The sequence below is a fragment of the Scyliorhinus torazame genome, chromosome 12 (genome assembly GCF_047496885.1).
Source record: "Scyliorhinus torazame isolate Kashiwa2021f chromosome 12, sScyTor2.1, whole genome shotgun sequence".
Taxonomy (NCBI): Eukaryota; Metazoa; Chordata; class Chondrichthyes; order Carcharhiniformes; family Scyliorhinidae; genus Scyliorhinus; species Scyliorhinus torazame.
In genome coordinates, this window is record NC_092718.1 from 229,040,324 (window position 1) to 229,066,885 (window position 26,562).

General features: G+C 48.1%; 1 protein-coding gene across 9 annotated transcripts in view; it reads right to left on the reverse strand.

Annotated features, from left to right (window-relative positions):
* LOC140387046 (uncharacterized) overlaps positions 1-26,562 on the reverse strand; it is a 262,462-nt gene that overhangs the window by 207,396 nt on the left and 28,504 nt on the right. For 7 of the 9 annotated variants that reach the window (XM_072470055.1, XM_072470052.1, XM_072470056.1 and 4 more), the window contains exons 2-4: positions 23,909-24,047; positions 16,421-16,548; positions 855-972 (exon numbers count right to left, since the gene is read on the reverse strand). In XM_072470055.1, the coding sequence (XP_072326156.1) occupies positions 855-972; positions 16,421-16,548; positions 23,909-24,047 (385 nt within the window). Of the gene's footprint in view, positions 1-854; positions 973-16,420; positions 16,550-23,908; positions 24,048-26,562 lie in introns of those variants that run through there. The other 2 variants (XM_072470054.1, XM_072470057.1) reach the window with 2 other exon arrangements.

Genomic DNA, 26,562 nt, shown 5'->3' on the forward strand with positions numbered 1-26,562 from the left:
CAGTAGGTGGAGAATACCACGTGTGCTGCGACTGAATAGCAACAATGTAAAACGCCTAGCTTCACCTGTTGCTCAAATTTTTGAGATCCCTCAATCTTTTCAGGGTAATTTGAGGTAGTCTGTCACTTTTTGGATGTTAAAGTCGCGCCTTATACCTATTCATGAGTCATGAGTATGCGATACACACAGCAGATAATGATCTAATCTGGGTAGCCATTATCCATCAGGATAGCTTTGATGCACCCTATTTCAGTGTCAAATTTGGACAGTGAGAATAATAATCTTTATTATTGTCACAAGTAGGCTTACATTAACACTGCAATGAAGTTACCGTGAAAAGCCCCTAGTCGCCACACTCCGGCGCCTGTTCGGGTACACAGAGGGAGAATTCAGAATGTCCAATTCACCTAACAGCACATCTTCGGGACTTGTGGGAGGAAAGATGAGCACCCGGAGGAAACCCACGCAGACACGGGGAGAACGTGCAGACTCTGCACAGACCGTGACCCAAGCCGGAATAGAACCTGGGACCCTGGAGCTGTGAAGCAACAGTGCTAACCACTGTGCTACCTTGCCGCCCAAATGGCGCGGGCCTTATTTATGAGATTGCAGAAAAGGCCAATCTTGTAGCGCATGGAGGTGCAGGAATCCCAGTGCACATATTGACTACTGAAGGTAGACTTATGGTAGGTAATAGTCGAAAACCCATTCGCAAATTATTCACAACTTTGGAAATAGGGCGATTGTTGTATGAATACCCTGAGGTCTCCAGCTGATAGTCTCACTAAACATCTGCATCAAGTACTTATTTCAAAGCACTCATTCTAATAGGACTACTTTCCATTCACTGTTACCTTTTGTGTTAGACAGGTAAAGTCTCCAGGTGAATGTTCTCAAATCTGGTGGCAAAACGTGGTTGAACAAAACATGCAGTTTTGACTTCATGTCTGGCCACTTGTGTAATAGAGTCACCTAAAAAGTAAAATAACACGCGTTCATCTAGTTTTTGCAAATAAAGCTACTGTCTTAGCCACTGAGCAACCTGTTATGGGCCAGGGTTTAGAGAACACCAGAGTGTATCATGGAGTTCACCTGACTCACAACGTTTAATAGATTTTGGTTATGGGGAGCACAAGGGCCCACTCTACAGGTGTGATGCAACAGAGATTTAAAGTACTTTTAAAACAAAACAATGTTTATTCTATGAATCCAGTTAACATTTTATAAACACACAATAAACATCTTAGCAACTATCAACTCAAATATTCCCCCCAAAGAATACAGTACTCTATAAGTAACCCTTAATCTTTCCTAGCAACATCCATAAGACAAATACCCTCTTTAACAAAGACAGCAGGTTTAAATTCTCTACTGAGAGCAGTTATCACTTTTAATTTAACAAGTGATCTGAAGACATTCTTTACATGCAGAGAGAGATCAAAATTACACCTTGTTTGGCTGGATGCAGCTCCAACTCTGAAAACAAAACTAAAACACAGACACACACCAGCTTTTAGCTCAAAGCGAAAGTAAAAAGCCAGACCAAAACCCAGCTCCACCCACACTCTGACATCACTGCAGCTATTTGATAAACACCCATTTCTTAAAGGTATTCTCACATGACAAACCCCAGCAGCTTTAACATGAACTTTCTTTGTGTGTCTAGTTTTAATATAAATCTGATTAATTTATACTTGGATAATCACTGCATTGAATAGTAATTTTGAATTGAAATATTCATCTCAGGGAATGACTCAAATACTAAATGTACTGTCAATGTAATATCAAGAAAACTAATCTCAGTGTCAGGTGTACGAATGTACACTGGAGTGTGGATCTTTGCCACAGAGGTGGGTTTGTGTCAGAAATCTGCCTCCTATGGGAAATTGATTAAAATTTAGATTTCATTGGAGCTGAGCCCCTAATTGATCTGGATATCCTGTCAAATTAGACCCAGTCGGGATAGGAATGGACACAGGTCAGATGAAGTGTGATACTGACTTAGACAGCCGCGGGGCCATCATGGAGTCTGCTGGTTGTCCTGAGAGATTTATGCCAAAGCCTAAATTGCATCACAGTTAAGTGGGATGTCACACAGGAGCAAAAGACATATATGCTTCTGTCCCAGTCCCAGAACTGGAAGAAAAAAAATCTATGTCAACTTGGCTACCTATAAGATTATTTTTATTTTTAAAATGGACAAGGCTTTACCCTGAATAGCCATGACTCATACAGAGGAGCTTCGAACCTTCAGAAAATCAGCAGGACCTCAATCTTTAAAGAGATGCAAATTCCAACTGCGACTGCCAAAAATCAAATTCCAAAGAAATACACCAACTCCCTTTTACGTTCCTAACGACTCCCTTTTATGTTCCTAACGCAGAGCTACGGACAAACGCAACCCTAACCTCTCCAGTCAAGAATTCAAGATTCCAGATATGGGAAAATACATCCTTTGTCCAACGCCCAGGAGAATAGAATCATAGAATCATAGAAGTTTACAGCATGGAAACAGGCCCTTCGGCCCAACCAGTCCATGCCGCCCAGTTTTTTACCATTAAGCTAGTCCCAGTTGCCCGCACTTGGCCCATAACCCTCTATACCCATCTTACCCATGTAACCATCTAAATGCTTTTTGAAAGACACAATTGTACCCGCTTCTACTACTACCTCTGGCAGCCCATTCCAGACACTCACTACCCTCTGAGTGAAGAAATTGCCCCTCTGGGCCCTTCTGAATCTCTCCCCTCTCACCTTAAACCTATGCCCTCTAGTTTTAGACTCCCCTACCTTTGGGAAAAGATGTTGACTATCTACCTTATCTATGCCCCTCATTATTTTATAGACCTCTATAAGATCACCCCTAAGCCTCCTACGCTCCAGGGAAAAAAGTCCCAGTCTATCCAGCCTCTCCTTATAACTCAAACCATCAAGTCCCGGCAACATCCTAGTAAATCTTTTCTGCACTCTTTCTAGTTTAATAATATCCTTTCTATAATAGAGTGACCAGAACTGCACACAGTATTCCAAGTGTGGCCGTACCAATGTCTTGTACAACTTCAACAAGACGTCCCAACTCCTATATTCAATGTTCTGACCAATGAAACCAAGCATGCCGAATGCCTTCTTCACCACCCTGTCCACCTGCGACTCCACCTTCAAGGAGCTATGAACCTGTACTCCTAGATCTCTTTGTTCTATAACTCTCCCCAACGCCATACCATTAACTGAGTAGGTCCTGGCCTGATTCGATCTGCCAAAATGCATCACCTCACATTTATCTAAATTAAACTCCATCTGCCATTCGTTGGCCCACTGGCCTAATTGATCAAGATAAATAAGTGGGAGGTATGTCACAGGACCTTCCACCAAGCTGCTAGAACCTGCAATATGACAGAATTTACCCTGCAGTTTGAGAGGGAGAATCTGGAATCAGATGTAACGGTATTACAATTTAATAAGGGTAACTACAAAGAAATGAGGGAGAGGCTGGTCAGAGTTGATTGGAAAAGGTGCCCAGCACGGACGACAGTGGAACAGCAATGGCAGGAGCTTTGGGGGGTTATTCAGGAGACACAACAGAAATTCGTCCCAAGGAGGAGGAAACATGCTAAGGGGAGGACAAGGCATCCATGGCTGACGAGGGAAGTCAAGTACAGCATAAAAGAAAAAGCATACAAAGTGGTGAGGATTAGTGGGAAGCCAGAACATTGGGAAGCCTTTAAAAGTGAGCAGAGGACAACTAAAAAAAGCAACAAGGGGGAGAAGATGAAATATGAGTGTAAGATAGCTAGTAATATAAAAGAAGATTGCAAGAGTTTTTTCAATATATAAAAAGGTAAGAGAAAAGCAAAAATAGACATTGGACCACTGGAAAATGAGGCTGGATAAGTAATAGGAAACAAAGAAATGGCAGAGGAACTGAATAGTTACTTTGCATCAGTTTCATGGTGGAAGACACCAGTGGGATGCCAGAGCCAGTGGGATGCCAGAGCTCCAGGAGAAAACTGCAGAAAACACGGAAGCATGGGATTCAGGGAGATTTAGCAGTTTGGATCAGAAATTGGCTAGCTGGAAGAAGACAAAGGATGGTGGTTGATGGGAAGTGTTCAGACTGGAGTCCCGTTACTAGTGGTGTACCACAAGGATCTGTTTTGGGGCCACTGCTGTTTGCCATTTTTATAAATGACCTGGAGGAGGGCGTAGAAGGATGGGTGACTAAATATGCAGATGACACTAAAGTCGGTGGAGTTGTGGACAGTGCGGAAGGATGTTACAAGTTACAGAGGGACATAGATAAGCTGCAGTGCTGGGCTGAGAGGTGGCAAATGGAGTTTACTGCAGAAAAGTGTGAGGTGATTCATTTTGGAAGGAATAACAGGAAGACAGAGTACTGGGCTAATGGTAAGATTCTTGGCAGTGTGGATGAGCAGAGAGATCTCGGTGTCCATGTACATAGATCCCTGAAAGTTGCCACCCAGGTTGAGAGGGTTGTTAAGAAGGCGTACGGTGTGTTAGCTTTTATTGGTAGAGGGATTGAGTTTCGGAGCCATGAGGTCATGTTGCAGCTGTACAAAACTCTGGTGCGGCCGCATTTGGAGTATTGCGTGCAATTCTGGTCGCCGCATTATAGGAAGGATGTGGAAGCATTGGAAAGGGTGCAGAGGATATTTACCAGAATGTTGCCTGGTATGGAGGGATGATCTTATGAGGAAAGGCTGAGGGACTTGAGGCTGTTTTCGTTAGAGAGAAGGTTAAGAGGTGACTTAATTGAGGCATACAAGATGATCAGAGGATTGGATAGGGTGGACAGTGAGAGCCTTTTTCCTCGGATGGTGATGTCTAGCACGAGGGGACATAGCTTTAAATTGAGGGGAGATAGATATAAGACAGATGTCAGAGGTAGGTTCTTTACTCAGAGAGTAGTAAGGGTGTGGAATGCCCTGCCTGCAACAGTAGTGGGCTCGCCAACACTAAGGGCATTCAAATGGTCATTGGATAGACATATGGACGATAAGGGAATAGTGTAGATGGGCTTTAGAGTGGTTTCACAGGTCGGCGCAACATCGAGGGCCGAAGGGCCTGTACTGCGCTGTAATGTTTTATGTTCTAAGGGGCTCAGGTAAATGTAGTGGCCATCACTAAGGAGAAAGTTCTGGGGAAACTGAAAGGTCTGAAGGTGGATAAATCACCTGGACTAGGACTACACCACAGGGTTCTAAAAGAGATAGCTGAGGAGATTGTGGAGGCATTGGTGGTGACCTTTCAGGAATCACTAGAGCGATGGACTTCCGGTTGCGGCTATGCGGAGCTAAGTCGCACGTTCGGCAGCTCCCGCTAGAAACGGACTTTTGGGCTCTTTTTAGGTACTTTTTGGATGATTCCCAGTGTGGGAAGGAGACAGCAATATTCCCCTGGCACTGTATGGATTGGACCAGGAGATGAGCGGTGAAAAAAGTGGAATTGGAGCAGAGAAAGGTGCGAGAGAGGAAGGCCAAGATGGCGGCGGGTGGGGAGCAGGCAGCGTGGGAGCAGCAGGAGTTTCTCCAGCGCTCCTTCACAAGCTGAAGGCAGAGCTGCTGGAGCCGATGAAGGCATCAATTGACAAGCTGCTTGAGACTCAGACGGCCCAAGGGGCGGCGATTCAGAGGTCCGGCAAAAGGTCTCGGAGAATGAGGACGAGATCTTGGGCCTGGCGGTGAAGGTGGAGGCGCACGAGGCGCTCCATAAGAAATGGCAGGCGATGTTCGAGGACATGGAGAATCGGCCGAGAAGAAAGAATCTGCGGATTCTGGGTCTCCCGGAGGGGCTGGAAGAATCGGATGTCGGAACCTACGTGGTCACCATGTTGAACACGCTGATGGGCTCGGGGGTCTTCCATGGGCCCCTGGAGCTGGAGGAGGGCCAAGCCCAGCGAGCAGGCAGTGCTGGTGCGGTTCCACCGTTTCGTGGACAAAGAATGTGTCTTAAGGTGGGCCAAGAAAGAGCGGAGCAGCAGGTGGGAGGGTAGGTCTGGTAGGGGATGCGCTATTGTTTACTGTTTAACGTTTATTTGTTTATTTATGCACTTTTGTTCTTGTTGTTTTATTATTTGTGTATAGGGGGGGGTTCTATTTTTCTGTTGTGATAATCTGTGAAAAATTTTGAATAAAAATTATTTTTTTAAAAAGTAATCACTAGAGCAGGGAGGGTCCCAGAGGACTGGAAAATGGCTAATGTAGCGTTGCTGTTTAAGAAGAGAGGGAGGCAGAAGACGGGGAATTATATGGGTTAATTAATAATTAATTAATAACATGTAGAATTCTTAACCTAAACAGAGGAAACTATGAACATATGAGGGTTGAGTTAGGTACAATTATTCAAGAAGGGTGGTCGGGATAAATGGGAAATTACAGGCCAGTGAGTCTAACATCAGTGCCAGGGAAACTATCGGAAAAAATTCTGAGGGACAGAATTAATTTCCACTTGGGGAGGCAAGGATTAATCAGAGATAGGCAGCATGGCTTTGTGAAAGGGAGATCAAGTCTTACAAATATGAGGGTGGCATGGTAGAGCAGTGGTTAGCACTGCTGCCTCATGGCACCGAGGACCTGGGCTCGAATCTGGCCCCGGGTCACTGTCTGTGAAGACTGTTGCCAATCGGAATACTATCCCACCAGTGTCACCAAAAATGTTGCTCTTTATGTAATGACGCTCTATTTATGATATGTTATGTCCCAACAGCGTCGCCAATACTGTGGGTGTTTCTATTTCTCTTACTGAACCACAAGGCTTTCCCGTATATCGGTCAAATGACCGCACAACCAGTTAGTCAGTTCAAGTTCAAAGATGGTTTATTTACACACAAGGGTTACTTCGACATGCAAGCACAATATACTACAAGTTAAACTACACCCATCAGCTACAATAACCTATACTTAACTTCAGGGCAACCGGCGCTGTGCAGATTGATAAGGCCTTTATCTTGATCTCACATGGCTGGTTTGAAGAAGTGGCTCTGTCTCTGCTGGGCTCATCCGTCAGGGAGCGATTGTTGGTCTTGAACTTGGCTGTCTAGTCGTTGTGCTGCAGTTGGGCTGGCACAGGCCGGATTCAAAGGAGGCTGGCACAGGCCGGGTCCAAAAGAGGCCGAACACATGGCTGTGTCCCCTTTTATCCCTCTGGGATTTCACGCTCTTGGGGCGGACCTTGATCTTGGACCCAATAGTTTGACAGGGCTCTGATCACTGCCTTCGATTTCGGCCAATAAAGGGGCGGGTGCCTTGGTGGCTGGGCGGGCCCTTAGCGGTCATTGACCTTGGCAGTTGGGCTCTCTGAGTAAGGGGAGTGATACCGATCAGTTTGTGGCTGTACCGGTTTCTTGATTGGAGTCCTATTGTTCTGGGGAACGGGCCATTAAAATGCAAACGAGCGGTGGTTTTGATCAGGTCTAGCTACCTATGTTTCAGATACACATAAGCTCTGTATCTGTCTTAGTCCTGGGTTGGCCATAATTCCCATGGTCCTTTGCAGGTGGCCATCTCAGATGGCTACAGGAATTTGCACATTCGCCCCGTATCTGCATGGGTCTCACTCCCACAACCTAAAGCTGTGCTGGGTAGGTGGATTGGCCACACTAAATTGCCCCTTAATTGGAAAAAAGATTATATTTTAATAAGTCTTACAAATTTGATTGAATGTTCTGAGGTGACTAGGTGTGTAGATGAGGGTAGTGTAATTGATGTAGTCCACATGGACTTCAGTAAGGCATTTGACAAGGTCTTGCATGGAAGACTGGTCAAGAAGGTACGAGTCCATGGTATGCAGGGCAATGTTGCAAATTGGCTCCAGAATTGGCTCGGTGGCAGGATATAGAGGTTGATGGTCGAAGGTTTTTTTTGTGACTGGAAGCCTGTATCCAGTGGTGTTCCCTGGGATCGGTGCTGGGTCCCTTGCTGTTTGTAGGTATATTAATGTTCGAGACATGAATGTAGTTCACAGATGACCAAAGAATTGGTGGTTTGGTGAATAGTGAGGAGGAAATTGTGTGCGTGGGTTTCCTCCGGGTGCTCCGGTTTCCTCCCACAGTCCAGAGATGTGCAGGTTAGGTGCATTGGCCATGATAAATTGCCCTTAGTGTCCAAAATTGCCCTTCATGTTGGGTGGGGTTATTGGGTTATGGGGATAGGGTGGAGGTGTTGACCTTGGGTAGGGTGCTCTTTCCAAGAGCCGGTGCAGACTCGATGGGCCGAATGGCCTCCTTCTGTACTGTAAATTCGATGATAATCTATGAAAGCCTTAGATTACAGGACAATATGATAATAATCTATATTATTGTCACAAGTAGGCTTACATTAACACTGCAATGACGTTACTGTGAAAATCCCCTAGTCGCCACATTCCGGCACCTGTTTGGGTACAGAGGGAGAATTCAGAATGTCCAAATCTCCTAACAAGCACGTCTTTCGGGACTTGTGGGAGGAAACCGGAGAACCCGGAGGAAATCCACAAAAACACGGGGAGAACGTGCAGATTTCACACAGACTTGACCCAAGTGGGAATCGAACCTGGGACCCTGGCTTCCCAGATAATAAAGAGAGAGAATATGAACAATGAGGCAAACAAGCAAGGAATATAAAAACTGAAAATAAGAACTTCTTTAAATATATAAAAAGAAAGAGAAAGATCAAAGTGAACATTGCCCACCTTTGAAAATGAATTTGGGGAGATAGTTATGGGGAACAAGTAAATGGTAGAGGAATTATACAGGTATTTTGCATCAACTTCAAACATCCCATCAATACGAAAGAATACCAGGACAGAATTAAATACCATCACCATCACTAGAAAAGTAGTATTAGACAAACTAATGGGGCTAAAGGCAGATAAGTCCCCTGGCCCTCATGGCTTGATCAGAAAACTGCCAATATGATACCCCTATTTAAAAATGGAGGGAGGCAAAACACAGGGGTAAAAAACATAGGCTGATTAGCCTGACATCTATTGTTGGAAAAATGTTGGAATCAATTAGTAAGAAAGTAATAGCAGCACATTTGGAAACTTATAATTTAATCAAGTAGAGACAGCATAGCTTCATGAAAGGGAGAAAATCGTGTCTGACTAATTTATTAGAGTTTTCAAGGAAGTCTCAACCAGAGTGGATAGAGGGGAACCAGTGTTGTATTTGGTCTTCCAGAAGACATTCGGCATGGTAACTCACAAAAGGTTGACAGATTTCCTTTCCTAAAGGACATTATGACAGTCGACACTGGTTTCCTGGTCATGATTTCTTTAGTTCCAGATTTTTATTGAACTCAAATTCCACCATCTGCCATGGTGGGATTCGAACCCAGATCCCCAGATCAATACCCGAGGTTGCTGTATTACGAGTCCAGTGACAATATCACTACACCACCACCTCCCCTGCATATTAACGTTTTGTGATTTACAAACCAGGACACCCAGGTCCTTCTATACCTAAAGAGTTCTGCAATCTCTCCCCATTTAAATAATATGCTACATTTATATTCTTGCTGCCAATAGAGGTACTGGAGTAGTTCAGGCTTGGAACAGGGTTCACCTCCTGGGTGAAGCTCCTGTACAACGCTCCCATGGCGAGCGTACGGACAAACAACACCAGCTCCCAGTACTTCCAGCTGCACAGGGGCACCAGGCAGGGATGCCTGCTGTCCCCACTGCTGTTCGCCCTCGCGATCGAACCACGCGTGATCGCTCTCAGAACAGCAAAAAACTGGCGGGGGATCCAAAGGGGATTCATAGATTCATAGAATTTACAGTGAAGAAGGAGGCCATTCACGGTCCGGGCTGCCGCTTCTCTTCTGCTACCCACGTTCTGCTGTGTGTGGGGGGGGGGGGCCTCCGTCGGGCAGGCTCGTAGGCTTGCGGGGGGGGGGGGGCTCGGTCGGGCAGGCTGGCAGACTTGCGCTCTTAGGCGCTAGTTCTGTTCGGGGACGCGGCTCTCCTCGGCCGTTTCTGAGCCTCCGGCTCCGGATCCTCCCGCACCTTTTTAAATATTCTCTGGCTCCTCTCCCACGGGCCTCAGCTTACTGTTGGTCCGGTCCCTTGAGGCTTTTTTCCTTCCTGTTCGTACCTTTGGGGGAGTGCTGCGTGGGTTCTTTCTTTTTTTATATAAAAAAAAACAAGAATAAAAATACCCCCGGGACTAAACAGACAAAACAAAAAAAAAAACCCTGAAAGTTTAGTCCTTTAGCGGGAGCTGCCTCGTGCACGTCTTCCCCCTACAGAGCTCTACCGGAAGTCCGGTCGGGCCATTTCCAAGAGGCCTGATGGGATTAAGCGGGCACTTCTCTTCCTGTTGTCAGGTTTCCCAGCTCCTGGGAGGGAAGAAGGCAGCTCACCATCACCTTCTCAAGGGCAATTAGGGAAGACAATAAATGCTGGTCCAGCCAGTAACATTTACATTCCATGAATGAATGAAAAATGCTTGATCCAGATGAAGTGTTGAGATGGGAGGCAGCCAGTGGATGGTTGAAGGTCATTATGGCAGATGGTTTTGTTAGTCGGTGGATGTGTCAGAGAGTGATGTTTAAGAGGGCAGTGAACCAGGGAGGGGTGTTGAGCGGAGGGTTCCAGTTGTGATCTGAATCATTGTGTTCAGTCAAGCGTCCATAGGATGTGTGTGTGTGATGTCCTTTGCCAGACAGGTGCTGAGTATTCTGCTGTGAGTATGTTAGAACAAGTGCTGAGATTCAAAGTATTGTGGCCGCAGAGTCACATGCAGGTCCAGCAAATTGATCGGTAGATTATTTTTGACCTTTGCTGTTGTCTTCTTCAGATGATCCCAGAAGGAGAAAGTCCTATCAATGGGTTACAGTCCTGCATACTAAGACGTAACAAACATTTTATTCCGAGTTACTTTATAACAAACATTTCAATTTGCTTTGAAATCTTTTGGAACTAATCCAGAGAAGAAAACACTCAGGTTCAAGTGGTAAATTGAACCTGGTAATGAATAGATTACAAAAATGTATTGTAGCATTAAGAATGTTTTTACATGAAATTGTTTTTCTTTTAAAAATATTATATAAGAACATAAGAACTAGGAGCAGGAGTAGGCCACCTGGCCCCTCGAGCCTGCTCCGCCATTCAATGAGATCATGGCTGATCTTTTGTGGACTCAGCTCCACTTTCCGGCCCGAACACCATAACCCTTAATCCCTTTATTCTTCAAAAAACTATCTATCTTTATCTTAAAAACATTTAATGAAGGAGCCTCTACTGCTTCACTGGGCAAGGAATTCCATAGATTCACAACCCTTTGGGTGAAGTAGTTCCTCCTAAACTCAGTCCTAAATCTACTTCCCCTTATTTTGAGGCTATGCCCCCTAGTTCTGCTTTCACCCGCCAGTGGAAACGACCTGCCCGCATCTATCCTATCGATTCCCTTCATAATCTTATATGTTTCTATAAGATCCCCCCTCATCCTTCTAAATTCCAACGAGTAGAGTCCCAGTCTACTCAACCTCTCCTCGTAATCCAACCCCTTCAGCTCTGGGATTAACCTAGTGAATCTCCTCTGCACACCCTCCAGTGCCAGTACGTCCTTTCTCAAGTAAGGAGACCAAAACTGAACACAATACTCCAGGTGTGGCCTCACTAACACCTTATACAATTGCAGCATAACCTCCCTAGTCTTAAACTCCATCCCTCTAGCAATGAAGGACAAAATTCCATTTGCCTTCTTAATCACCTGTTGCACCTGTAAACCAACTTTCTGCGACTCATGCACGAGCACACCCAGGTCTCTCTGCACAGCAGCATGTTTTAATATTTTATCATATAAATAATAATCCCTTTTGCCGTTATTCTTACCAAAATGGATAACCTCACATTTGTCAACATTGTATTCCATCTGCCAGACCCTAGCCCATTCACTTAGCCTGTCCAAATCCCTCTGCAGACTTCCAGTATCCTCTGCACTTTTTGCTTTACCACTTATCTTAGTGTCGTCTGCAAACTTGGACACATTGCCCTTGGTCCCCAACTCCAAATCATCTATGTAAATTGTGAACAGTTGTGGGCCCAACACTGATTCCCTGAGGGACACCACTAGCTACTGATTGCCAACCAGAGAAACACCCATTAATCCCCACTCTTTGCTTTCTATTAATTAACCAATCCTCTATCCATGCTCCTACTTTCCCCTTAATGCCATGCATCTTTATCTTATGCAACAACCTTTTGTGTGGCACCTTGTCAAAGGCTTTCTGGAAATCCAGATATACCACATCCATTGGCTCCCCGTTATCTACCGCACTGTTAATGTCCTCAAAAAATTCCACTAAATTAGTTAGGCACGACCTGCCCTTTATGAACCCATGCTTCGTCTGTCCAATGGGACAATTTCCATCCAGATGACTCGCTATTTCTTCCTTGATGATAGATTCCAGCATCTTCCCTACTACCGAAGTTAAGCTCACTGGCCTATAATTACCCACTTTCTGCCGACCTCCTTTTTTTAAACAGTGGTGTCACGTTTGCTAATTTCCAATCCGCCGGGACCACCCCAGAGTCTAGTGAATTTTGGTAAATTATCACTAGTGTATTTGCAATTTCCCTAGCCATCTCTTTTAGCTCTCTGGGATGCATTCCATCAGGGCCAGGAGACTTGTCTATCTTTAGCCCCATTAGCTTGCCCATCACTACCTCCTTGGTGATATCAATCCTCTCAAGGTCCTCACCTGTCATAGCCTCATTTCCATCAGTCACTGGCATGTTATTTGTGTCTTCCACTGTGAAGATCGACCCAAAAAACCTGTTCAGTTCCTCAGCCATTTCCTCATCTCCCATTATTAAATCTCCCTTCTCATCCTCTAAAGGACCAATATTTACCTTAGCCACTCTTTTTTGTTTTATGTATTTGTAGAAACTTTTACTATCTGTTTTTATATTCTGAGCAAGTTTACTCTCATAATCTATCTTACTCTTCTTTATAGCGTTTTTAGTAGCTTTCTGTTGCCCCCTAAAGATTTCCCAGTCCTCTAGTCTCCCACTGATCTTTGCTACTTTGTATGTTTTTTCCTTCAATTTGATACTCTCCCTTATTTCCTTACATATCCACGGTCGATTTTCCCTCTTTTTACCGTCCTTCCTTTTTGTTGGTATAAACCTTTGCTGGGCACTGTGAAAAATCACTTGGAAGGTTCTCCACTGTTCCTCAACTGTTTCACCATAAAGTCTTTGCTCCCAGTTTACCTTAGCTAGTTCTTCTCTCATCCCATTGTAATCTCCTTTGTTTAAGCACAAAACACTAGTGCTTGATTTTACCTTCTCACCCTCCATCTGTATTTTAAATTCCACCATATTGTGATCGCTCCTTCCGAGAGGATCCCTAACTATGAGATCCTGAATCAATCCTGTCTCATTACACAGGACCAGATCTAGGACCGCTTGTTCCCTCGTAGGTTCCATTACATACTGTTCGAGGAAACTATCGCGGATACATTCTATAAACACCTCCTCAAGGCTGCCTTGACCGACCTGGTTAAACCAATCAACATGTAGATTAAAATCCCCCATGATAACTGCTGTACCATTTCTACATGCATCTGTTATTTCTTTGTTTATTGCCTGCCCCACCATAATGTTACTATTTGGTGGCCTATAGATTACTCCTATCAGTGACTTTTTCGCCTTACTATTCCTGATTTCCACCCAAATGGATTCAACCTTATCCTCCATAGCACCGATGTCATCCCTTACTGTTGCCCGGATGTCATCCTTAAATAACAGAGCTACACCACCTCCCTTACCATCCACTCTGTCCTTCCGAAAAGTTTGATACCCTCGGATATTTAACTCCCAGTCGTGACCATCCTTTAACCATGTTTCAGTAATGGCCACTAAATCATAGTCATTCACGATGATTTGCGCCATCAACTTATTTACCTTATTCCTAATACTACGAGCATTCAGGTAAAGTACACTTATGTTGGCTTTTTTACCTCTGTTCTTAATCTTAACACCTCGATCAGTAACCTCTCCTAAGTTATATTTCCTCTTAACCTTTCTCCTAATTTTCCTTGTCGTCGAACCCACATCTTCCTGTAACAACCTGCCGCATCGATTACCATTAATGTTTTCACTTCCCGTTTTATTTCTTTTAGTATTCCTGGTCCTATTCACTGAGCTCCACTCAGTCACTGTACCTTGTACTGTCGCCCTTTTTGATTTTTGACTATGGCTTCTCTGCCTTACACTTTCCCCCTTACTGCCTTTTATTTCTGTCCCTGTTTTACTATCTTCCAACTTCCTGCATCGGTTCCCATCCCCCTGCCACATTAGTTTAAACTCTCCCCAACAGCTCTAGCAAACACCCCCCTAGGACATCGGTTCCAGTCCTGCCCAGGTGCAGACCGTCCGGTTTGTACTGGTCCCACCTCCCCAGAATCGGTTCCAATGTCCCAGGAATTTGAATCCCTCCCTCTTGCACCATCTCTCGAGCCACGTATTCATCCTCTCTATCCTGACATTCCTACTCTGACTAGCTCGTGGCACTGGTAGCAATCCTGAGATTACTACCTTTGAGGTACTACTTTTTAGTTTAACTCCTAGCTCCCTAAATTCAGCTTGGAGGACCTTGTCCCGTTTTTTACCTATATCGTTGGTGCCTATGTGCACCACGACAGCTGGCTGTTCACCCTCCCCCCCCAGAATGTCCTGCAGCCGCTCCGAGACATCCTTGACCCTTGCACCAGGGAGGCAACATACCATCCTAGAGTCTCGATTTCGTCCGCAGAACCGCCTGTCTATTCCCCTTACAATTGAGTCCCCTATCACTATAGCCCTGCCATTCTTCTTCCTGCCCAGCTGCGCAGCAGAGCCAGCCACGGTGCCATGAACCTGGCTGCTGCCGCCTTCCCCTGGTGAGCCATCTCCCTCAACAGTATCCAAAGCGGTATATCTGTTTTGCAGGGAGATGACCGCAGAGGACACCTGCACTGCCTTCCTACTCTTGCTCTGTCTTTTGGTCACCCATTTACTATCTCCCTCAGTACCTTTCACCTGCGGTGTGACCAACTCACTAAACGTGCTATCCACGACGTCCTCAGCATCGCGGACGCTCCAAAGTGAGTCCATCCGCAGCTCCAGAGCCGTCAAGCGGTCTAACAGGAGCTGCAACTGGACACACTTCTTGCACGTGAAGGAGCCAGGGACAGTGGACGTGTCCCTGAGCTCCCACATCGCACACGAGGAGCATGACACGGGTCTGAGATCTCCTGCCATGTCTTAAACCTTCGGTTAACTTGAACAATTTCAATTTCCCCCCCAAAAATGTAACTAAATAAATAAACAATGAAGAAAAAAAAAATATATATATACCAATGAGAAGAAAAAGAAAAACAGAAACACTACTTACCAGGGATAAAAAGCACTTCCTCCCCACCCAGCTTTGAATTCCCACCTCGATTCAAATTCCCAAACTCACTCTTTGCTGTCTCACTCTGGCTGTCTTCTCTGGCTCACTGGGAGAACTCACTCTTTGTGAGGCATGTATAATTTTCACAATTGTAAACATCAAATTTCAACAAAAACAAAAACACAACAATATAACCAACAACCCCCTCTCCCCCCACCCCCAAGCACAAACTCCAGCCAACATGGCTTACACAAACAGTGCCATCTTCCCCAACCATCCCCCGTTGGTTCTCCTGTCCTTACCCGCCTCTCCCATGCCTTCCTTTCCCCTCCCTCCCGCCCCCCTCACCCCTGCTGACAGTTTAATTTTTCTCAAAGAAGTCGATGAACGGTTGCCACCTCTGAGCAAGCCCCTGCATTGAACCCCTCAAGGCAAATTTAATTTTCTCAAGTCTGAGAAACCCCTCCCTGTCGCTAACCCACACTCCCGACTTTAGGGCTTCCGAGTTCCTCCATCCTAGTAAGATCCGTCTCCGGGCCACTATAGTGAGGCAAAGGCCAAGACGTCGGCCTCTCTCACCCCCTGGGCTCCCGGGTCCTCCGACACTCCAAAATTGCCACCTCTGGACTCGGCACCACCCTCACTTGTAAGACCTTTGAGATAACGCCATCAAATCCTCAGCCTCGGACATGCCCAAGACATATGGACATAGTTCGCAGGACCCGCCGCACAGCGCCCACACCTATCCTCCACCTCATCAAGGAACTTGCTGCCACCTCCGAAACCCCCACATCCAGCCCCCCCCGGAGCGAACCGGTGGTTATCACATATCCGAGCCCACACCGACGGCCTCTCTAACCCCATGTGTTGCCTCCACTGTCTCCACACCCTCAGGGCTGCCACGACTACCGGGATTGTGGAGTACCGAGCCGGCGAGAACGGCAGAGGTGCCGTTAACGATGCCCCCTTTACAGGACATTGTTAATAGCTAAGTGCTTGCATGATGCACATCACCAAGATGGTTAAAGGAAACAAACTCACCACTCCATCTTGTACATGACTAAAAACTGGTTCATTTTGAATTTGCAGTGTTTTGCTAGTGAGGTGGTTGCCAATCTGTTGCTCCAAGGAAGAATTTATCCGATTCATGAGTACTCTGTGAGCATTTCCTATAGGGGGCAATGAAACCATCAGTCTTGAATAATCATGTTTAATTCCCAAGTTATTCTGGGCAAAATAAATAAATTGGTATTGTGAAACTTGCCAAGAGTAATAATGACAATGCTAAAATTGGTGCCTTTCATCGACTTCTTCATTTCCGGGCTGCTGATGGCTGCCTGCCTGAGGTGTGACTTATGGAGGCACCTTGGGCGAGATTCTCCACTCCCGTGCCGGTTGGGAGAATCGCCTGGGCCGTCAAAATTGCCCAGGACGCCGGTCCAACGCCCTCCCGCGATTCTCCCAAGTGGCGGGAATGGCCCGGTCGAGTTCCGCGGGCCGCAGGCCGGAGAATCGCCGGAGGCACCAAAAATGGCGATTCCCCGACACCCCCGCTATTCTCAGGCCGGGATGGGCTGAGCGGCCAGGCCAAAACAGCGGGTTCCCCCCGGCGCCGTCCACACCTGGTTGCTGCCGTCGGGAACAGCGCGCGAACGCTGGGGGGGGCGGCCTGCGGGGGGGGCGAGGGGGGATCTTTCACCGGGGGGTACCTCAAATGTGGGGTGGCCCGCGATCGGTGCCCACCGATCGTCGGGCCGTCCTCTCTGAAGGAGGACCTCCTTCCTTCCGTGGCCCCGCAAGATCCGTCCGCCATCTTCTTGCGGGGCGGACTTAGAGAGGACGGCAACCACGCATGCACGGGTGACGCCAGTTATGCGGCGCCGGCCGCGTCATCTATACGGCGCCGCCTTTACGCGGGCGACAAGGCCTGGCGCGTGTAGATGACGCGGCCCCGATCCTAGCCCATTGTCAGGGCCTGAATCGGTCGGGATCGGGGCCGTTTCGCGCCGTCGTGAACCTCGACGGCGTTCACGATGGCGCGGCCACTTCGGCGCGGGAGTGGAGAATCCCGCCCCTTGCCTTCCCCACATTGTGGTGCTGGAGTATGAAATCAAGGATTTCAGACCTTATTGAGATTACATTAGATAGAGGCCATTAGAAAGAGGCCATTCAGCCCAACCAGTCCATGCCATTTCGAGCATCCTCCCATTTTCTTCATCTAAATCTACCATCATAACATATATTCCCTTCTCCCTCATATACTTGTCTAGATTTCCCTTAAATGCATCTACACCATTTGCTTCAACCACTCCCTGTGGTAGTGAGCTCCACCTTCTCATATATTGATGGCCTTTTTGTAAGGGCCATGAAGAATCCAGCACGAGTTTTAAGGATACCAAGTAATAACATTTATTTACTATAACATATATACATAACAGTAGCAGTAACTTCCCTTGCTACATACTCCTTCCTGCTGGTTCCTGAACTGGCCAGCTTATTTATACTAGGAGTTTACTAGTGGTTTCTCCGCCCCCCTCATTGGGGAAGCTCATACTCCCACAGGATTGTGGGATAGTCATTAGTCCCCAGCCAATGGTAAGTAGGCAGGTTATAACATCCCTCTCCCCCAAAGTCCAAGGAATCCACCGAAGATCCTGGCGAAGGAGGGCGTCGGACTCGTTTGGCCGCAGGCCGGACACCATTTGCACGTGGCGCTGGATCAGGCGGCGTGTAACGAGACGGAGACCGGCGCTTCCGTGATGAACGGCGCAACGGTTGTACATCCACAGCCCGTGGACCCGAGGATTCCCCCTCTGATGCATCTTGTGTCTCCATCTCGGAGTCAGAGTCTGCTGCCTCCGTCATGTCAGCGTCTCTATCTCCATTCGGTCCCGTAACGACCTGCGCAGGCTTCGAGTGAGGCACCAGTGGAAGATTGTGAGGACTACCTTCCCTTGTCTCTGGTCTCGGGCTGTTGAAATGAGCTCCGGGGGCGGGGAATCTTTTGAGGGGATGGTCTTCTGGACCGAACGTGGTCTACATGTTTTCGCTGGAGACGACCCTGGGCTTGTACTTGGTAAGATATAGGGCCCGTTTGGCGAAAGATTACACCAGGAACCCATTGGGCACCACCAGCAAAATTCCGAACGAACACTGGGTCACCGGGCGCAAACTGCCGAATCGGCCGATGCAGAGAAAATCCCTGTCCCTGCCGTTCTTGTGTGCGGCGTACTTTTGCGCCAATGTCCGGGAAAACTATACTAAGGCGGGTGCGAAGTCTCCGGCCCATTAGGAGTTCTGCGGGAGCTACCCCAGTCACTGCATGGGGGGTGGTCCTGTACGTAAACTAAAAGCGAGCCAGTCTCGTGTCCATTGATCCGGAAGACTGCTTCTTTAGGCCTCTTTTGAATGTCTGCACTGCGCGCTCTGCCAACCCATTTGAAGCCGGGTGGTAAGGGGCAGTGCGGATATGGCGGATGCCGTTCATCTTCGTGAACCTCGCAAACCCCTCACTCGTGAATGGAGTGCCGTTATCCGTGACCAGCACCTCGGGGAGGCCATGCGTACTAAACGATAAACGCATCTTTTCAATTGTTGCGCAGGACGTTGTCCCCTGCATCTTATGCACCTCTAGCCATTTGGACTGGGCGTCAATTAGTAGAAGGAACATGGATCCTTGAAAAGGGCCTGCGAAATCTGCATGTAAGCGTGCCCAAGGCCGCCCTGGCCATTCCCAGTGATGTAGGGGCGCGGCCGGCGGAAGCTTCTGATGCTCCTGGCAAATGGAGCAGTTTTGGGCCACCTTCTCAATGTCGGTGTCGAGGCCTGGCCACCAGACATAACTCCGGGCCAACATTTTCATTTTGGTCACGCCTGGATGCCCATTGTGCAAGTCTGATAGTATCAGCTCTTGGCCTTTTTCCGGGACAATCACACGTGTCCCCCACAAGAGGATGCCGTCTTCCACGCTGAATTCTGACAGCTTGTAGGAAAATGCCCGCAACTCGCCTGGGAGCTGTCTATGCTGCCCACCATACAGGACTATGTGCCGAACCTTTGACAGGACTGGCTCCATCTGGGTCCATTCACGGATCTGTGATGCCGTGACAGGCAAGGTGTCCATAAAGTTTAGGGTTGCAACCACCTCACCGGTCGTGGGGGTCGACATGGGGCCGGTCGATAAAGGCAATCGGCTCAGTGCGTCGGCATTTGCTATCTGCGTACCTGGTTTGTGCTCCAGAGAATACTTGTATGCAGCAAGCAACAAAGCCCAGCGCTGGATCCGTGCAGAAGCAATGGGCGGTATTGGCTTATCCTCTCTGAAAAGTCCCAGCAGGGGCTTATGATCAGTCACGATAGTGAAATGGCGGCCGTACACGTACTGGTGGAAGCGTTTCACCGCAAAAAACACTGCCAGGCCCTCCTTCTCGATCTGCGCATACTTTTTCTCCGCTGCGGTCAATGCGCGGGAGGTGAAAGCTATCGGTCGTTCGGCCCCGTTCTCCATCTTGTGGGACAGGACGGCCCCAATACCATACGGGGATGCATCACATGTGACGAGCAAAGGCTTCCCAGGATCATAGTGGGTTAGTAACCCAGACGACGACAATTGTTGCTTTACCCGCCAGAAAGCGGTTTCTTGCGGCTGACCCCAAACCCAGGTGTGATTTTTCTTTAGCAGAAGGTGCAAAGGGGCCAGCGTAGTTGCCAGATTGGGGAGGATCTTCCCGTAATAGTTTACGAGACCGCGAAAAGAACGAAGATGCGAAGTGTCAGTCGGGGCGGGGGCATGTTGAATTGCACGCACCTTCTCTGCGACGGGGTGCAGACCTTCACGGTCCACCCGATAACCTAGGTAGACTACTTCCTTTGCCTGAAGTACGCACTTTGTGCGACGTAAATGGACTCCAGCCTCCGAAAGGTGTCTAAGGACAGCCTCCAGATTTTCCAAATGTTCCTGCTCCGACGTCCCTGTAATCAAAACGTCATCTAGGTAGACAGCCACACGTGGTAAACCTCTCAAAATGCCCTCCATAACACGTTGAAAAATTGCGCAGGCAGAGGATACTCCAAAGGGCAACCGTGTATATTCATACAGGCCCTGGTGTGTATTAATCGTTACATATGGTCGGGAGGCAGGGTCCAGCTCCAACTGCAGGTAGGCGTGACTCATATCTAATTTTGTGAACGAGAGTCCACCTGCAAGTTTCACGTAGAGATCCTCTATGCGAGGCATTGGATATCGGTCGAGTCGGGAAACCGTATTCACTGTAAGTTTATAGTCGCCACACAAGCGAACTGTGGCATCTGGCTTCATTACAGGTACAATTGGTGCTGCCCAGTCAGCAAAACGGACGGGCCTGATAATACCCAAACTCTCCAAACGAGTGAGCTCCCCTTCTACCTTCTCGAGCACGGCGTAAGGCACTGGGCGCGCCCGGAAATAGCGCGGCGTGGCTCCTGGTTCAACTTGGATACGGGCTACGGCCCCTTTTATTTTCCCCAAACCAGGCTGGAATACATCTGGGTATCGTCCTAGCACCTCAGTCAACCCTTCAGAAACTGTTTGGAGGATGTGCTGCCATTGCAACCGCAAATGGCGCAACCAGTCCCGACCCAACAGGCTGGGCCCATGGCCGCGCACCACGATAAGTGGGAAACGCCCCTCCTGGCGTCCATAGACAACAGGGGTCATTGTAGTTCCAGCAATGTCCAGTGGTTCCCCCGTGTAGGTGGCCAACCTGGCCTGTGAGTCGGTTAATGTAAGGGTCTGTAAACCCTGCTTGATGCGGTCGAATGTCCTCTGGGCGATCACGGAGACCGCTGCGCCAGTATCCAACTCCACCTCAAGCGGGTGGCCATTGACCCGTACTGTCACCTTAATGGGGGCCAGACGGGGAGCTGCCACACAATGCAACTGCAGGCGTCATCCTCCGTCTCCACGTCCTCAGGAGTAGTCGCCGCAGGTTCATCCACATGGAAGGTACGGCCTCTGGGCTGGTCCCAGTTACGGCCCCTGGGCTGGTCCCAGTTTTGGTCGGAACGATGGCGCCTCTGGCGCCCCCAGGACCGCCGTCCGCGACGGGGTCGGCGCCTACAAGTCTGACACGGACATGGCTCCTCATCCATTGGCTCTGGAGAAGGCTCCCTTCGGGGAGGAATGTCCGATGGCCACTGGCGTCGGTCCGGACGTTGCCTCGCCCAAGGTACCGCAGGAGTGCGGGGGGACGTTTTCGGACGGAAGGGGTTGCGCCCCAAGGCATGCACTTCCATTCCCTGTAGCTCCTGTACTCCTCGCTCTGCGCTCTCTCGGGACAATACTATTTGAATGGCCTGTTGAAAAGTCAATGTTGGCTCAGCTAACAACTTTCTCTGGGTGGCCGCATTGTTAATACCGCAAACCAAACGGTCGTGTAACATTTCTGACAAGGTCTCACCATAGTCACAGTACTCCGCAATCCTGCGTAGCCTGGATAGAAAATCGGCAAGGGATTCTCCAGGGGTCCTCTCAGCGGTATTAAACCGGTAATGCTGGACTATCGTGGACGGGGTTGGGTTAAAATGATGCCCCACTATATTCACAAGTTCATCAAACGTTTTGGTGTCCGGCGCAGCTGGGTACGTAAGGCTCCTAATCACCCCAAATGTATGCAGGCCGCAGGCGGTGAGCAATATGACCACCTGGCGCTCGTTTTCGGTGATATTGTTTGCCCGGAAATAGTAACGCATCCGTTGTGTGTACTGGTTCCAGCTTTCCAGCGCAGCATCAAAAACAACCAAACGACCGTACAGAGGCATGGTATAATAGAAAACAACTTCCAACCTGTATCCAACAAAAATCCAGGGAGGTGGCTTCAGCAGTGTAGACCGCTATTCACTTTAACCTTCGTCGCCAGTTTTGTAAGGGCCACGAAGAATCCAGCACGAGTTTTAAGGATACCAAGTAATAACATTTATTTACTATAACATATATACATAACAGTAGCAGTAACTTCCCTTGCTACATACTCCTTCCTGCTGGTTCCTGAACTGGCCAGCTTATTTATACTAGGAGTTTACTAGTGGTTTCTCCGCCCCCCTCATTGGGGAAGCTCATACTCCCACAGGATTGTGGGATAGTCATTAGTCCCCAGCCAATGGTAAGTAGGCAGGTTATAACAGGCCTATAGTTACTTTGTTCGCCACAATAGGAAACATTCTCGGAATCCAGTGAATCAACACCTTTCAGGGGGCATGATAGGTCAATTTTGATTGTGGAAGAATATTCCCATGCTTCCTGACCCTTTGGGCTTTTCTGAACTTGACTGTCCTCCTCTTTAGAATAATGCAGTTTTAAATAAGGTGTCACACATGCGCTTCTGGTTACGTTAGCTGCCTCGCCCTGAAAATGTAATTAGAGCCCAAGCTGCAACTTTCAAGAAGGGAAAAGTAGGTTAGAATCAAAACTATGGGACATCGGCAGCTGAGTCCCTCCGCTGATTTTAACTGCTGCCTTGTCTGGTCTACACCAAGCAGGAAGAGTTAAAATCACTTTGTATAATTTTAGTCGGTGGTTTCCAGCAGTTCTTTGCTTTTTCTTATTTGCCCATCAGGTACTTTTCAGCAGTTTTATTTGCCTGTCAGGTAAAGTCAGCAAGTGACAAAATAAAGATAAGAAATACAGGGAAGAAAGGTGAAGCCTACATTTAATCACTGTAATACTTGGCTGTCCCTTGTAATCTATAATAGGCTTGGTTTCCTGGCAGCTGAAAATACTCACCCACAAACTATTCAACACTGATTTATGCACAGGGTGAGGTGAGGTGACAGCTTACCTACAGGGGGCGATTCTCCGATATGGCAGCCAAGTGTTTGCGCCGTTGTGAAAGCCTCGCATTTCGCGACGGCGCAAACAGGGCCCGGGCACGACCTATTCTGGCCCCCACAGGGGGCCAGCACGGTGCTGGAGTGGTTCGCACCAACCTGCGCATGCACAGTTGGGCCGCGCCATCCTCCGCATGCGCGGGGAACTTCTTCTGTGCGCCGGCCCTGACCCAACATGGGGTCGGTGTTCAGGGGCCGGCCGCGGCAGAAGGTAGGCCCGGGCGGGGGGGGGGGGGGCGGCCTGCCGATCGGTGGGCCCCGATCACGGGCCAGACCCCATCGGAGGCCCCCCCGGTGAAGGAGACCCCCCCTGCACAGGCCGCCCCCCCGGCAGCGATCAGGGGTGAATGGCGCCGGCGGGACTCTGTCATGTCGGAGCGGTTGCTCGGCCTATTTGGGCTGGAGAATCGGCGGCCCCGCCGATTCCCTGGCGCCGCACCAAACGCGCAGGCGCAAACGTCACCGATTCTCCGCACCTCGGAGAATCGCGCACCGGCGTCGTGGCACGGGGCTCGGAGAATCGCCCCCACTATGTATTTTGTCACAAATAAAAATAGAAAATGTTGGAAATACTCTGCAGGTCTGGCAGCATCTGTGAAGAGAGAAGCAGATCAAGGAATATTTTGTCGCATCGGTTGTGATTTTTTTCTGATGCTACAATCTTACCTCTATCGATCGTTTTGGCAGCTCGCTCTACAAGGAGTGCTTTTTCGGATGCGGATAAATCAGTGAAGAATTCAACATGGTTTTCTGCCAACTGTTGGAGCACCACATCAAATAGCTCTCTGCTAAATTCCTGCCAGTCCTACATGAGAAACAACACACAGATCAGTGTTTGCAATGATAAGTAATGAGCAATCCTTTACAAAGCAGTTTGGGCCATGTCCATTAGCGGAATTAAGTCACTAGTGTGATAAAAGAATCACTTTCCCCTTCAACCCATTCACTTCACATTAATCCAGTCCATTCTCACGTCATTATGTTAATTCGGGTTAGGCTCCAGTCCCAGTTTATCAACTGAATCCGTTGCACTCTCATTTATTAAAAAACAATCCGGGTGTATTCCCGGTTAATCAGATGGATCCGGCTGTATTCCCGGTTTATCAGATGGATCTGGGTGCATTCCGGGTTTATCAGATGGATCTGGGTGTATTCCGGGTTTATCAGATGGATCCAGGTGAATTCCGGGTTTATCAGATTGATCCAGCTGTATTCCCGGTTTATCAGATGGATCTGGGTGTATTCCCGGTTAATCAGATGGATCTGGCTGTATTCCCGGTTTATCAGATGGGTCCAGGTATATTCCGGGTTTATCAGGTGGATCCGGGTGTATTCCCGGTTTATCAGATGGATCCGGCTGTATTCCCGGTTTGTCAGATGGATCTGGGTGCATTCCGGGTTTATCAGATGGATCTGGGTGTATTCCGGGTTTATCAGATGGATCCAGGTGAATTCCGGGTTTATCAGATTGATCCAGCTGTATTCCCGGTTTATCAGATGGATCTGGGTGTATTCCCGGTTAATCAGATGGATCTGGCTGTATTCCCGGTTTATCAGATGGGTCCAGGTGTATTCCGGGTTTATCAGGTGGATCCGGGTGTATTCCCGGTTTATCAGATGGGTCCAGGTGTATTCCGGGTTTATCAGGTGGATCCGGGTGTATTCCCGGTTTATCAAGAACAAGAACAAAGAACAAAGAAATGTACAGCACAGGAACAGGCCCTTCGGCCCTCCTAGCCCGTGCCGACCATGCTGCCCGACTAAACTACAATCTTCTACACTTCCTGGGTCCGTATCCCTCTGTTCCCATCCTATTCATATATTTGTCAAGATTCCCCTTAAATGTCACTATCGTCCCTGCTTCCATCACCTCCTCCGGCAGCAAGTTCCAGGCACCCACTACCCTCTGCGTATTAAACTTGCCTCGTACATCTACTCTAAACCTTGCCCCTCTCACCTTAAACCTATGCCCCCTAGTAATTGACCCCTCTACCCTGGGGAAATGCCTCTGACTATCCACTCTGTCTATGCCCCTCATAATTTTGTATACCTCTATCAGGTCTCCCCTCAACCTCCTTTGTTCCAGTGAGTACAAACCGAGTTTATTCAACCGCTCCTCATAGCTAATGCCCTCCTTACCAGGAAACATTCTGGTAAATCTCTTCTGCACCCTCTCTAAAGCCTCCACATCCTTCTGGTAGTGTGGCGACCAGAATTGAACACTATACTCCAAGTGTGGCCTAACTAAGGTTCTATACAGCTGCAACATGACTTGCCAATTCTTCTTCTCAATGCCCCGGCCAATGAAGGCAAGCATGCCGTATGCCTTCTTGACTACCTTCTCCACCTGTTTATCAGATGGATCTGGGTGTATTCCGGGTTTATCAGATGGATCCAGGTGTATTCCCGGTTAATCAGATGGACCTGGCTGTATTCCGGGTTTATCAGATGGATCCAGCTGTATTCCCGGTTTATCAGATGGATCCGGCTGTATTCCGGGTTTATCAGATGGATCCGGGTGTATTCCCGGTTAATCAGATGGATCTGGGTGTATTCCGGGTTTATCAGATGGATCTGGGTGTATTCCGGGTTTATCAGATGGATCTGGGTGTATTCCGGGTTTATCAGATGGATCTGGGTGTATTCCGGGTTTATCAGGTGAATCCGGGTGTATTCCGGGTTTATCAGATGGATCCAGGTGTATTCCGGGTTTATCAGATGGATCTGGGTGTATTCTGGGTTTATCAGGTGGATCCGGGTGTATTCTGGGTTTATCAGATGGATCTGGCTGTATTCCGGGTTTATCAGATGGATCCAGGTGTATTCTGGGTTTATCAGATGGACCCGGCTGTGTTCCCGGTTTATCAGATGGATCCAGCTGTATTCCGGGTTTATTAGATGGGTCCAGGTGTATTCCGGGTTTATCAGATGGAACTGGCTGTATTCCGGGTTTATTAGATGGGTCCAGGTGTATTCTGGGTTTATCAGATGGACCCGGCTGTGTTCCCGGTTTATCAGATGGATCCGGCTGTATTCCGGGTTTATTAGATGGGTCCAGGTGTATTTCGGGTTTATCAGATGGATCTGGGTGTATTCCGGGTTTATCAGATGGATCTGGGTGTATTCCGGGTTAATCAGATTGATCCGGCTGTATTCCGGGTTTATCAGATGGATTTGGGTGTATTCCGGGTGGATCCGGGTGCATTCCGGGTTTATCAGGTGGATCTGGGTGTATTCCGGGTTTATCAGATGGATCTGGGTGTATTCCAGGTTTATCTGGTGGATCCGGGTGTATTCCGGGTTTATCAGGTGGATCTGGG